This window comes from Callospermophilus lateralis, chromosome 18 (assembly GCF_048772815.1).
Source record: "Callospermophilus lateralis isolate mCalLat2 chromosome 18, mCalLat2.hap1, whole genome shotgun sequence".
Classification (NCBI taxonomy): Eukaryota; Metazoa; Chordata; class Mammalia; order Rodentia; family Sciuridae; genus Callospermophilus; species Callospermophilus lateralis.
Genome location: NC_135322.1, coordinates 12,729,444 through 12,742,489, shown reverse-complemented (window position 1 = coordinate 12,742,489; position 13,046 = coordinate 12,729,444). Strand labels below are relative to the sequence as shown.

The window sequence follows — 13,046 nt, the reverse complement described above, 5'->3', positions numbered from 1 at the left end:
AAACATGCCTAGGGGTGAGGGACACCCAGGGGTTCCCTGGGTGATGCTGAAAGCCCTGAGGCCAGGGCATAGCTGAGGCCAGTGCTGGGTGAGCCACTTCTCTCAGGGGACAGTCCCCACTTGCCTTGCTCCTCAGGGTGTGGCGTGCAGTAGTGAAACCAACAGGGAAAGCAGAAGGGACAGGAGGCAGGACTGAGAGGGAGGGGACAGAGAGGTTCCTCCACAGAGACCCCACCCCCAGCCCTGTGACCCAGGAAAGTGGTCCTGCCCTGGGAGGAGGCTGAGCTCAGAGAGGAGCAGGGCAGCAGGGCTGACTGGCCTGGACCTGGGCTTCCCAGCAGGTCTGCAGTGAAGCTCCTTAGACAGAGGGGACAGAGCAGCAGCAGGGACCATGCGGCCCCACTCAGCCTGTCCCTGCAGAGGGGGCATCCCCTGGCAGGGGGTCCTGCTGGCAGGTAAGAGGGGACAGTTCCCTGAAAGAGGGCGGGAGGTGGAGCACAGTCTTGCTGGTGCCCCCTGGGGAGGACATGACCCTCACAGGGGACACAGGGCTTCATTGGGAACCCAATGGAAATAGAACACAGAAGACAGAAGCTCACCAACAGGAAACTCTCAGTGACCAGAAACTGTTGAAGGTAGATGGAAAGCTCAGGGGTTTTCTTTTCCAAGTTACTCACCAGGAGCCATTATATTTTGATTATCAATGTTGGCATCTCTGTAAGGGTCAACATAGAAAGGGCAATAGAGGGCTGGGGCTGCAGCTCAGTGGTAGAGCACCTGCCTCGCACATGTGAGGCACTGGGTTTGATCCTCAGACAAACATAAAAAAAAATAAAGATATCGTGTCCATCTATAACTAGAAAAAATATTTTAAATTAGAAAGACCAGTGGACATTGTCTCCAGCCATCAGCCTCAGACATTGGCACAGATACCTGGACGCTCAGGGCGGGGACCCTGCTTCACTCATCCACAGGAGGCTGAGCCTGGTCCAGGCCCTGGGCTACCACAAGGGTCAGACTAGTCTCTGCCTCCTGGAGCTTCCTCTAGAGGGCAGGAAGCCAGGCCAGAGGGAGATCTGCAGGTGAGGCCAGGTGCTGTGTAGATCTAGGAGGGCAGAGAGCAGGGAAATGTCCACAGGGAAGACCTGGGGTCTGTAAGGAGGTGGTCAGGGGAGGCGGGTGCCCAGGTGCCCTGGGTGTGAGCAGGGATCTGAGCCTTGCAGATACCGGGAGACGACTGTTCCAGAGGAATGACAGACGTAGGGGTCCTGAAGGAATGCATCTGCTGGCTTTGACTCAGGGACTCACCCACTCACCACACACCCCAAGGTTGAGGAATGAGGACTCCTGCTGAGGACCTGGTCCCCATCTTTCCACCCAATACAAAGGTCCCAGTATTGATGGATTTCTCTCTCTTCCCTCCAGTCTCATTGCTAACCTTCTGGAACCCGCACCCCACGGCCCAGCTCACTATTGAACCAGTGCCTTTCGATGCTGCTGAAGGGACAGACGTTCTTCTCCTCGTCCACAATGCATCACAGAATATCATAGGCTACAACTGGTTCAAAGGAAACACAGCAGAAGACAGCCATGAAATTATATCATACTCGTTACTCACACAGAACATTAACACAGGCCCTGCATTCAGTGGTCGAGAGACATTATACACCAATGGGTCCCTGCTGTTCATGAATGTGAGAAAGGAGGACACGGGATTCTACACCCTACGAATCTTAAATAACGTTCTCAGGCCTGAATTAGCAACTGGAGAGTTCCGTGTACATGGTGAGTGATGCCCCAGGTCCTCCGGGTGTTGGAGGGGTTAATTCCACGGCACACACAGGACCCTGAGACCTGGGTCTGCCTACCTCCTCCTGGGAGTTATGTCCCCACAATGGAGTTGGAGCATTTAGTGCAGGGCACACTCAGTGCAGACAGACTTCAGAAGATCCGAGTCCTCTGCCGGAATCCACTGGCAGAGAGAAGGGTGGTCTGGTGGGAAACTCGACCAGGGCAGAGCAGTCTAAGCCCAGGCCCTGTGTCCTTCCCAGGAGCCTGGCCCTGAGAAAGACTCTGTAGGAGTAAGTCAGCCCTGGTCTGAGGTCCAGGGGATCCTCAGAGAGAAGGTCAGCCCCAGGAAGCTCCTGCTACAGACCTCTGCCCAGGCTCCTGGCTCCAGGTGACCCTGAGGACATGTGGCTAGGGTTGGAGTTTGGCTTCCTGTTGAGGGCTGCTGGGGAGCAATGATTTACTGGCTCCCTGATCTGGTAGCTCCTGGAGGTGGTCACCAGCCAGGGCACAGTCCCAGGAGCCACATCTGGGCAAGGGCACCTGGGCATCTCCTTCTCCCGGGACTAGGTGTGGTGAGCACAGAGGGACAGGTGCCTCAGGCCAAGTCAGGTGCCCTGATGGACTTCTATGAGGCTCCACAGGAAGGTCCATGTCCCCAAGGGGAGGAACAGAGGAAAGAGATGCTCCTGGAGATGCTGGTCCTCCCGGGACCAGCCCAGGGCGCTCTCACTGGGAGGCAGATCAGAGTAGGGGCTTTTTGTTTGGGGGCAGCTCCTCTGAACCGAGGTCAGTTACTGTGAGTATTTCAAGGTTAATTTAGAGACAACATGGTGAACCAGACACCACTTCCCAGTATCCAATAATAGGAAACTGAGGCACGGGGAACACAGTTGCTGAATCAGGCCACACAGACCATGGGTGGCAGATCAGTGGTGCGTATCACTCTGTATCCAGATTCCCATGCTCTGCATGCTGAGGGCCTATTAGGCATCTGTGTACCAGAGACCAGTCATTGCTCAGGGCACTGGCAGCCTGGAGGGGACAGTGTGGTCTGGGGTGAGAACAAAATCTAGGATAATCAATTTTTACTCCGGAACCAAATCACCTGCCTCAACAGAATGTCCAGGCCTCCTCTTCACACAGCTGGTCCACACACACCCTTGCTGGACTTGAAGCCACATGTGTCCTGGTGTATTGGGTGTCACTCCGTCTGAAGCATAAAGGACAGGACTTTCTCACTCCCCACAAGACCCTGCAACCAGCACAGGGTCCAAGGTGTAGCCAACTCTCAATGGTTTTGGGATAAGAGGGGCAAGGATCATGAATGAATGACCCTGAACCTCCTCAGAGCCTGGAACCTGCATGTGCAATCCCAGGGGGTTCTGCCACCTGCTCCCTGTCCCTCCTGGAGGCTGAGGCTCTTGCTCCATCCCACCAACCACCTCTCCTGAGGCCACCCAGGAGCCACATCACAGGTTGCCCTTGGGGTGGCCGGGCTGTGGAGGGTCTTCAGGGTGGCCCTGGGTCAGTTCTGAGGCGGCCATGAGGCTCTTGGACCTGGGGCTTTAAGTCACTGTACCCCACTGCTCCCTGCCATGGTGATTCTGGCTGACTTGCTCCTGTCTGTCCTCTCCCTCCTTCTCATTCAGGCAGGACTGGCCCTGCCCTGCACAATGAGCCATGCCCTTCCCTCCTGCACTAATGGCCATCTGTCCTGTCCACCTCCTGCTAACACCTGGGCCAGGCCCCTCCTGGCCATAGTAAAGGGCACAGAAACAGTCGAGGCAGGTGCCCCTGTCAGGCTGCATCAGGGGCAATATCCCCGACTGTGAAGGAGGCCCCACTGTGTCCCTTCCAGGGCTCTTTCCTTCCATGACAATGACATGTGAAATAGGCCAGGACACAGGCCTGAGCATCTCCCCCATCTACTCTCTGCACTGACTCAGCGAGGGGGACAGAGGCAGGACAGGGCTGCAAGTCCCTAGGTCCCAGGCTCCTTACACCCAGATGACTGGTGGCTCCATTCTGGTCCCTAAGTGGGGCTCACGCTCCTCCAGTGACTCCCAGGACCTTCCCCAAGGGGGAGCTGGACTGAACGGTGCTGTCTCAGGGGCTGTCTATTCCATATGTGCCTGTGTCCCCATGAGGACACCATCACCACAAGGGAGGTCTGTCCCCACATGGTGTGATGCTCCAGCCACGGTCATTTACATTAGGCTCTAGACTCCGATTTGGATCAATTTGATGATCTCATTTGGATTCCTGGGGTGAAAAGAACAGGAAGAAGGCATTCCACAGGCCTGTGTCAGGTGCTTCCCACTTTCCCTGAGTCTCCATAGCAACTGGGAACACAGACTTCTAGATTGATTAACATGATCAATAATACTTCTCTGAGTTTGGTATTGTGCCTCATTTTACATAACAGAGACCCTCAGATGTCCCCTCTGACCATTCAGTCCTCCACCAGGACCCACAGGTCTCTCCTTACTCAGGAGGTTGCTGGTTCCAAACTGACTTTAGCATCTGCCTTGGGTCATAATGTGACCCCTCAGGACTTCAGAGCTCAGTCTAAGACTCTGTGCTCCTTAGAGAAATATTTCTTTCAGAAAGGAGTCTTAGATCCTGGGTATTAAAACTACTTTCCCATATGGGAAAACTTTAACATCCCCCGTTTCTACCCCAGGTCTGCCACACACAAGCCCACGAGGCCGTATTTTCAGCAGGAGCCTGGTCCCCTCTTCCACCTCTTAGTGCTAATGTGTTAGGAACCATCCACTGGTCTCTCAGGACGACTCCACATGCCTCACCTGCTCTCTGCAGGGGGAGAGGGATGTAAAGACCAAGGACAGGAACATGATTCTGCTCTAAACCTTGTCTGTCCCCCTCACCCTAGAGCATTCTTTGGACTCATGCTTTGCCTTTCAGGTGTCACTGTCTCCCGTCAGTCACCAGAAAACACCTGAGCAGAACGGCCCCCCTTGTGGCTCCAGCCTGACCACCAAACTGAATGCCAAGCTTGCCCCTGGTATACTGGTTTCTGTTCACACACCCCATTATCACATCAGGATGTGGGGTTTTCTTGGGGTTTAGGCACAATGGGGTGTCCCATCATGACCCACCTCTAGGATGGCCTTGAGAACCAAAGGCTCAGAGGACACACACGTGGGCTGAGCCCTGGAGTCTGTGCAGCTGGAGGGACTCTGCGTCTCAAGGCCAGCCAGGGCCAGCGAGGACCAGGAGAGACACGGGGTTTCTAACTCCCAGTCCTGGGTCTGTCCAGGACCAAACTCTGCAATTAAGTGCACCTGTGAGAAACTCTGTGCTTCTCCCAGACACAGCCCAGGGGGCCCCATCTCCTCTGATCCCTCAGATCCTCCTGCATCTGCCCAGGATACCCACTCTGCCTGGTTCTTCAGGACTCAGGTTGGTGGGAGGTGAGAGGCCAGCTCAGGTGGAAAGACAACTTTGCAGGGATCACAGGTACCACAGGGCAATCCTCTCTTTGTTGTCTGCACAGAGAAATCACCCAAACCCAACATCACAATCAACAACTCCCAACCCATGGAGGGGGAGGACTCTCTAGCATTAACGTGTGAACCTGAGATTAATTATGCGACCTACCTGTGGAAGATAAACAATCAGATGGTCCTAGATGGTGACAGGCTGAAGCTGTCCAACAACAACAGGACTCTCACTTTATTCAATGTCACAAGGGATGACCCAGGACCCTATGAGTGTGAAACCCAGAACCCAGTGAGAGCCAGCCACAGTGACCCACTCACCCTGAATATTTCCTGTGAGTAACTTCTATTCCTCCATTACCCTGGCTGTGGACTCAAACACACAGGGCCAGAGGTGGGCCACTTAGTCCCTCTTGGATCCAAGTACCCAGACCCTCTCTCCTGGGCACCTGGACTGGCAGTGACATTTGCCCCAGGCACATCCAGGCAGGCCTAGCCTTGGCCCATGAATAGGAGGGGAGGGCTTGTGGTTCCCTGGGGAGGCCTGGGGTCAGCCACCTGGGACAGAGAAGCAGGGGAATGTCACAGACTAATTTCAGTGAACAAAGGGGGTTTGGTTGAGACTTTGTGAGTGTGTATGGGGCTGGGATTTGAACCCAGGGCCTCATGCATGCTGGGCAGGTGCTGTACCACTGTACTCCCCAGCCTAGTTGCGACTTTTTAAAAAAACAAGGTTGTGGGGCTGGGGATGTGGCTCACACGGTAACACGCTCGCCTGGCATGCGTGTGGCCCGGGTTCCATCCTCAGCACCACATACAAACAAAGATGTTGTGTCCACCGAAAACTAAAATAAATAAATAAATATTAAAGAATTTTCTCTCTCTCTCTCTCTCTCTCTCTCTCTCTCTCTCTTTAAAAAAAAAAAAAACAAGGTTGTGACATGGATCAGTGGTTATATTGGGGTCTTCTACAGTCTAGGAACTTCCCCTTCCCTCTGATGACATTACATGTAGCTTTATTCTGTTTGTGCAGATGGCCCAATTGCCCCCATCATAAACCCCCCAGACTCACACTTCTGTCCATGGACAAACCTCAACCTCTCCTGCCACGCAGACTCTAACCCGCCTGCTCAGTACTCTTGGTCTTTCAATGGGGGACCCCTGGAATACACACAAGAGCTCTCAATCCCCAACCCCTCTACAAATAATAGCGGATCCTATGTGTGTGTCGCCCATAACTCTGTCACTAACCTCAATAGGACCACAACCAAGAATATTACCGTATCTGGTAAGTGGACCCTGGAGCACAGTATCAAGTGCTGGGTGGAGTCTTGATTTTCTGGAAACAACGTGGAAGAAGTTCCTTCCTAGCCTGGCACAAGCAAATCTCTGTCCTCGCCTGAGCCTCCCGCTCCATCCCAGAGACTCTCCTCTTGCTCCGACTTCTCATGACCAATCTAGGGTCCAGCCTGGAACGTGGGGAGGGGCTTCACCCAGACCCAGGAAGTCCTAAGTAGTGGAAGGAGCTTCCCAGAGAGGGGGGAGAGACCTTGAAGTCAAGTCACTTCTTTCTGCCACTAATTTGTCCCTTTCTGTCACCCCTCTGCTTTCTTTTTCCTCCTCCGTGAGCATCAAGGAACCTGCATGGCTTTGCAATACGTTCATGCTCTTTTTCCCCAAATAACAGGAGCAAAGCCCCCTCAGATGGGGGATGAGCAGCTCTGCTCCTGTCCTGCTCCGACTCCATCTGGGGTGGGAGGGGTGGGTGGGAAAGAGGCCTGGGAGGCCCGTCTGGAATCTGGATCAATCGTGTGGTCAGTTGGTGCCTCCCAAGTCAGGAGCAGAGGAAGGAAAGAGCCAGCCTGGGGGCAGATGCTTCTGAGTTGTGTCCTGGCTCTGAAGTCCCCAGGTGCATAGGGTTGGGAACACAAGCCCATGTCATGCACCACGGAGAATAGCAGAGATGCACACCTGGAGGGACGGGAGCCTCACCTGCAGAGTCCCTGCGAGGCCAGGCAGGGCGGTGCCAAGAGCATGTGTTTGCAGAGAGGACAAGCGTGCCCGGGTTGGTCAACACTGTGACCTTCATCTCCACAGGTTTCTTTCACTGTGATATTTAATCCACAGGCCAGGAAATAAAAGTCCTCTTCAAACTGGCAAATCCTGTAGATTGGAATTTCTCCAGATACTAAGGTCATGAAGACGGGCTGGACCATCTTAATTCCCTGACAAATTATTTAATGAAAACTATACACTTTGCCTCTGAATGTAAAGCTACTTCTGCCTGAGAGCCTGACCTTCTAGAGGCACAGAAAGTACTAGAAAGAGGTTGCACGAGAGTGGATGGAAAAATTGTTCCACCTGAGGATGAGCTTGCTGGACAGATCCTATAGAGATGTCCAGGGACTCTCAGGGGTCACTCTGGGTGATCTGAGGTCAGAAGGAGGGGCAGCACTTTCTTTAAATTGTCATCTGAACAATGACACCCAAACTCTGCCGAGGGTCAGGGCCATCTTGTGGGGCACCTTACACAACTCACTGTGGGCCCTGAGCACTGGCTAAGGTCTCTGAGGAAGGACCACCTCAGGTCTGCAGCTGAAGCTCCTTCCACAGAGGAGGACAGGGCAGCAGCAGGGACCCCCTCAGCCTGTCCCTGCAGAGGGGGTTTCCCCTGGCAGGGGATCCTGCTGGCAGGTAAGAGGGGACAATTCCCTGAAAGAAGATGGGAGGCAAGAGGTGGAGCACAGTCTTTCTGGTGCCCCCTGGGGAGGACGCAACCCTTACAGGGGACACAGGCTTCACATGGAACCTGATGGGAACAGAACACAGAAGAGAAGCTCACCAACAGGAGACTCTCAGTGACCTGGAGCTGATGAGGGGGACAGAAAGCTCAGGGGTATCTTTTCCAGGTCATCTTCTTCCCCAGGACTAGGTGTGGTGAGCACAGAGGGACAGGTGCCTCAGGCCAACTCAGGTGCCCTGATGGACCTCTATGAGGCTCCACAGGAAGGTCCATGTCCCCAGGGGGAGGAACAGAGGAAAGAGATGCCCCTGGAGCTCCTGGTCCTCCCAGGACCAGCCCAGGGCGCTCTCACTGGGAGGCAGAGCAGAGTAGGGCCTTTTTCTTTGGGGGCAGCTCCTCTAAACCAAGGTCAGTTACTGTGAGTATTTCAAGGTTAACTTAGAGACAATATGGTGAACCAGACACCACTTCCCATGTATCCAGATAAAGGGAAACTGAGGCACAGGGAACACAGACCATGGGTGGCAGATCAGTGGTGCATGTCAGTCTGCAGCCAGAGCCCTGTGCTCTGCATGCTGAGGGCCTATTAGGCATCTGTGCACCAGAGACCAGTCACTGGCTCAGGGCACTGGCAGCTGTAGGGGACAGTGTAATCTGGGAGTGAGAGCAAATGGAGGATAATCAACTTTTACTTTACAACCAAATACCCTCCCTCAACAGAGTGCCCAGGCGTCCCCCTCACAGCCGCCCAGGACAGAGTGTCAATCCTGTGTTAACTGAGAAATCCTTTACGTCTGAATCCAACCAACTAAGCCATCAGGACTGGGCTGGGCGTCCTCACTCCCTAGTGGTCACTGAACTGCTCTACTCCATGCAAATCCCACCTGGGTCCAAGGTGGACAGGCTGATAGTCCCTCCTTCCCCAACATGCATGGCAGAGGTTCCAGAAAACACAAACCAAACTTATATAGAGTCACTGCTGTGGTGTGAATGTGCCCCCAAAAGCATGTAGTGGTCACTGAACTCCCAGGGATCTGAGGTGTGGCCTCAGGGAAGGACGTAGGTCCCTGTGAAAGGAACAGGGGAACCAGGTCCTAAGAGGTGGCTTTCTGAAAAGGGGTGAGTGTGGCCCCTTCCCCTTCTCCTCTCCCACGTGCTCTCTCCCCATGGGGAGCCCCCTGCTGTTAAGATGCAGCAAGCTGCCCTCTTCACATGGGGCCCCTAGATCTTGCACTTCCCTGGCTCCAGAACTGTGAGCAGGAGATCTCTCTTCTTTACACACCACCCAGTCTCAGGTGCTCTGTTAGAGCAGCCCAAGATGCACCAAGACCAGCACAGAAGTTCTGGAAGATAAGACCCCAGAGTCCACGGGAAAACCCACTTGATAATGAGGTGGCTGGACCTGGGGCCTGAGAGGAGGTTTCCCATCTGGATTCCAGAGAGATATCAAGGGGATCAGTCTGGGGTCTCCCTGGGGTCATTTAGGGTCAGAGGGAGGTTCAGCAAGTTCCTATTTTAAGATGAGGAACCTGAGGAGGTTGCTGTGTAGTCCAAGGTCAACGTATTGCAGTATATTTTGTAGTTTCCCCAGAACAGACTTGAACCATTTCAGAACCAAGATCATAACAAGGGCATCTTATTTCTGGGTCCTCAACCACTGTCCGTGGCCTCAACCATCCAGCTCATCCTCTGGACCACCTCACCCACATTATGATGGCCCTGAGAAGAGGCAGACGTCTCTGAGGACAGACAGGGCCCCAGGCCTCAGGCCCACTCTCAGTCAGCCCCCTGCTGTTTTTCCACAGGGCTTGTGGCCCAGCCCTCCCTCAGAGCCACCAACACAGAACCACACTCTGTGGCCATGACCTGCCTCTCAGGTGACCCTGGAATCTCCATCACGTGGATCTTCAATAGCCAGACTCTGCAGCTCACAGACAGGATGCAGCTGTCCCCAGGCCACAGGACCCTCAGCATAGACCCCGTCAGACAGGAGGATGCCGGGGAGTATCAGTGTGAGGCCTCCAACCCCGCCAGTTCCACCAGGAGTGACCGCTACAGACTGGCTGTGATCTCTGAGTGGCTCCCGTCCCACCCAGGGCTTCCGTCATATATTTCCCCATCAAGGGCCATCATATGGCACCAGCCATGAGCATGGGGTAAATGCAAAAGATTGGAGAGAATGTGGTTGACTACCCAGAAGTTAGGTGCCTTGATGTCACCTTGGTTCTGATCTGTACCCGAGGCTAGGCCTGGGCTAGACAGTCTGTGAGGGCTGCCTGGTGACACTGTCCTGAGATGGGAAGGAAGAAAAGAGGAAGAGGGGGGTGGGGTGGGGCTCAGTGGTAGAGCACTTGCCTGGCCTGTGTGAGAACCTGGGTTCAATTCTCAGCATCAAACAAACAAATGAATAAAATAAAGGTCCTTCAACATCTAAAAAATATTTTAAAATAAAACAGAAGAGGAAGAGACCTTAACAGGAGCATGAGCAGGATGTGGCCCAGCTGCATGTGGAGAGGGTCAGGCTAGAGCACATGCAGGTTTCAAAACCAAATGTGAAGAAATCGCCAGAAGCAGAGAATCGGGAGGACATGGTGACGACGTGACAAACTGCACTGGGACGTGGTGCCATTTCCTTCCACCCTGTGTGGCCCCCTGCAGGGCCCAGCTGGTCCCCCTGAAGACCTGACCTTCAGCCCTTTCTCTTCTCTTTCAGCAGAAGAGAGGACCCCAGGCCTCCCTGTGGGGGCCGTCGCTGGCATCGTGACTGGGGTCCTGGTCGGGGTGGCTCTGGTGGCTGCTCTGGGGTGTTTCCTGCTCCACACAAGAACTGGAAGGTACCCAGGCTTCCCCCACCTGATCCCACCCAGGTGACCCCAGGCCTGAGGGAAGGAGACCCATCCTCAGACTCTGGCCTGACTCCGACCTCCCCACTTCCCGAGGACCCCCCTTCTCACCCCAGCCGCCCCCCGTCCCTCACCAGCTGCTGGCCCTGGGCTGATTGCTCACCAGCTGCCTCCTCTGCACATTGGTCACCAGGACCTGTCCCCACAGCACTGGTGTCCCTCCCTAGACGAGTGTTCCAAAGGGCACCTCCTGCAGTATTTGCCCCACACCAAGAGAGGGCTGAAGCTCTGTGTATGAGGGGTCCTGTCCCAGGTCACTCAGGGCAGGGCTGGGGCCTGGAGAGGAAGGTGGTCCACTCTCCACACCTCCTCTGTGACCCAAGGCCCCTGATGTGGGAGGTGGGATCCCAGGGCCCAGCCAGATAGTGTGTCCTGGAAAGTTCTTTGCCTCCTGGCCACATGGGCTGAGAGCACAAAAGGCCACTGTCACATGACCTCATCCCCTGGCCTGAGCAGAGGGTCCTCCACAGCAGGATCACCAGTTGGGGTCGGGGATTTTCAAGATGCACGTGGTTCCCAAACGTCTTGCCTACGTGGTGACCCTGCTTCCCTGTTCCCAGGTCTGGACCCTTTTACTCAGTCAAACTCTCCTGCTCTAATTCTTCCTCAATCCTCAGTCCCTTTTCCGGGTCCCTCAGCCAACGTTCTCCTGGGTCTGCACCTGGGAGGGCCCTTCACCTTGGCCCAGGGCAGCAGTGGTGTCTTAAGGCCTTTCCTCCCCTCCCCTCCCCTGGGCCCCCTGTACACAGACCTGATGGGGAGAGGAAGCTGTCACACCCTCCTTGGAAATGGGGAGCCCTCCTCATCCCCTATCTGACCCCAGTCCATGACCCTCCTGAATAAGCCTGACCTTTCCTAGGGCCAGTGTCCAGCTTGGCCTCAGAGACCACCGCACCCCAGCATCAAGACCCGGTAAGTGCCCCCTCAGCCTGAGGGTGGCTGGGAGCCCCTAGGCAAGCCCCACAGTGTCCACTCTTGTCCACAAGCACACGTCCAGGGTTGAATGTTTACACTGGGGATTCAGGGATCCCTGTCATCAAACACAACAGGGGACCCACCTGGCCAAGCCAGCCCAGACTGTGGCATCTGGTCTCCTCCTCATGTTCCTTGGCTCCTTGGGCCACTACAAGGGCTGCAGGGTCTCTCCCAGGACATGCTGTCCCCCTGACACTCTGAAAGCTGAGGACCCCTAACCCCTCCTGCAGCAGGGGCCCAGCCCTCCTCATGCTTCAGCTAACTCTTATCTCTGTCCCCAGGCCAAGGTCCCTCTGAGAGCTCCACCTCCCTGGTAAGTCCCCAGCTCTCTCTACACAGGGGACTAGCTCTGCAGGCTCAGGGGCACTGTCAACCCCCACACAGCACAGACACCCCCACTCATGTTGGACCAGGACAAGGTTAGCCTGGCCCTGGCCTGAGACTTGGCCACTCTCAGGGACAGAACCACCATCGCTCTGTCCTCAGCCAATCATACTTCCTGCCATCTCAGGGGAGCCCTAGATGCCAGAATGTGCAGAGTAGGTGCTGGGAGCTTCTATCAGTGGCCCTGGGTTAATGATGGGGACCACACTCTGGAGAGACACTGGGGTGTCTGTCCCGAAGTGGAGGCTGGTGCTCAGGACCCAGAGCGGTACCTCCTGAGAAGAAAGGGCTAAAGCAAACACAGGGAGTAAGCTCTGGCCTGTCAGAGACCAGAACCTTCCAGGCACCGCCCAGCACCTGCTCACTGGAGTCCCAACCTTGATGACCCTCCCTTTGCTGACCCTGATTTCCAATCTCCCTCCCTGCCAGGCCCCACCCCCTGGCCACGGAGCTGCTGTTCCCATCTACCAGGTGAGTGTGGGTGATGACCCTTGCCCACAGTCCAGGGTGTACCCAAGAGATGCCCCTCCCCACACCTTCCTGATCTTGCCAGGAAACAGCAGCCAAAATTGGATCAGGGGGTGGTGATGGGGGGGGCAGCCTGGGAACAGGAGCCTCTGAGCCCAGACAGACACAGGGACAGACAGTCCCAGGTGGGCCAGGGCCTAGGAGTTCATGGTCCCCTGGTTCAGAAGGGTCAGAGGCTTCTTTGTTCTTTTTCAGGAATTGCTAAACCCTGACCTGGACATCTACTGCAGGGTCGACCACAAGGCTGATGTGGATTCTTAG

The 13,046-nt window shown here is 55.1% G+C and overlaps 1 protein-coding gene across 1 annotated transcript; it reads left to right on the top strand.

The window, feature by feature from the left end:
- Positions 1–391: 391 nt before the first annotated feature.
- On the top strand, positions 392–13,046 carry LOC143638142 (cell adhesion molecule CEACAM6-like). Its single transcript, XM_077105674.1, has 10 exons — positions 392–455; positions 1,426–1,785; positions 5,309–5,587; positions 6,286–6,540; positions 9,801–10,040; positions 10,709–10,829; positions 11,758–11,810; positions 12,155–12,186; positions 12,687–12,728; positions 12,981–13,046. Exons 1-10 carry the CDS (start codon positions 392–394, stop codon positions 13,044–13,046), a joined length of 1,512 nt encoding a protein of 503 aa, XP_076961789.1.

Coding starts and splice junctions, on each gene's coding strand:
- LOC143638142 (XM_077105674.1), top strand. CDS start 392: ATGCGGCCCCACTCAGCCTGTCCCTGCAGAGGGGGCATCCCCTGGCAG. Junction 1,786..5,308: donor TGGAGAGTTCCGTGTACATG/GTGAGTGATGCC, acceptor TTGTCTGCACAG/AGAAATCACCCAAACCCAAC. Junction 10,041..10,708: donor CCCCGCCAGTTCCACCAGGA/GTGACCGCTACA, acceptor CTTCTCTTTCAG/CAGAAGAGAGGACCCCAGGC.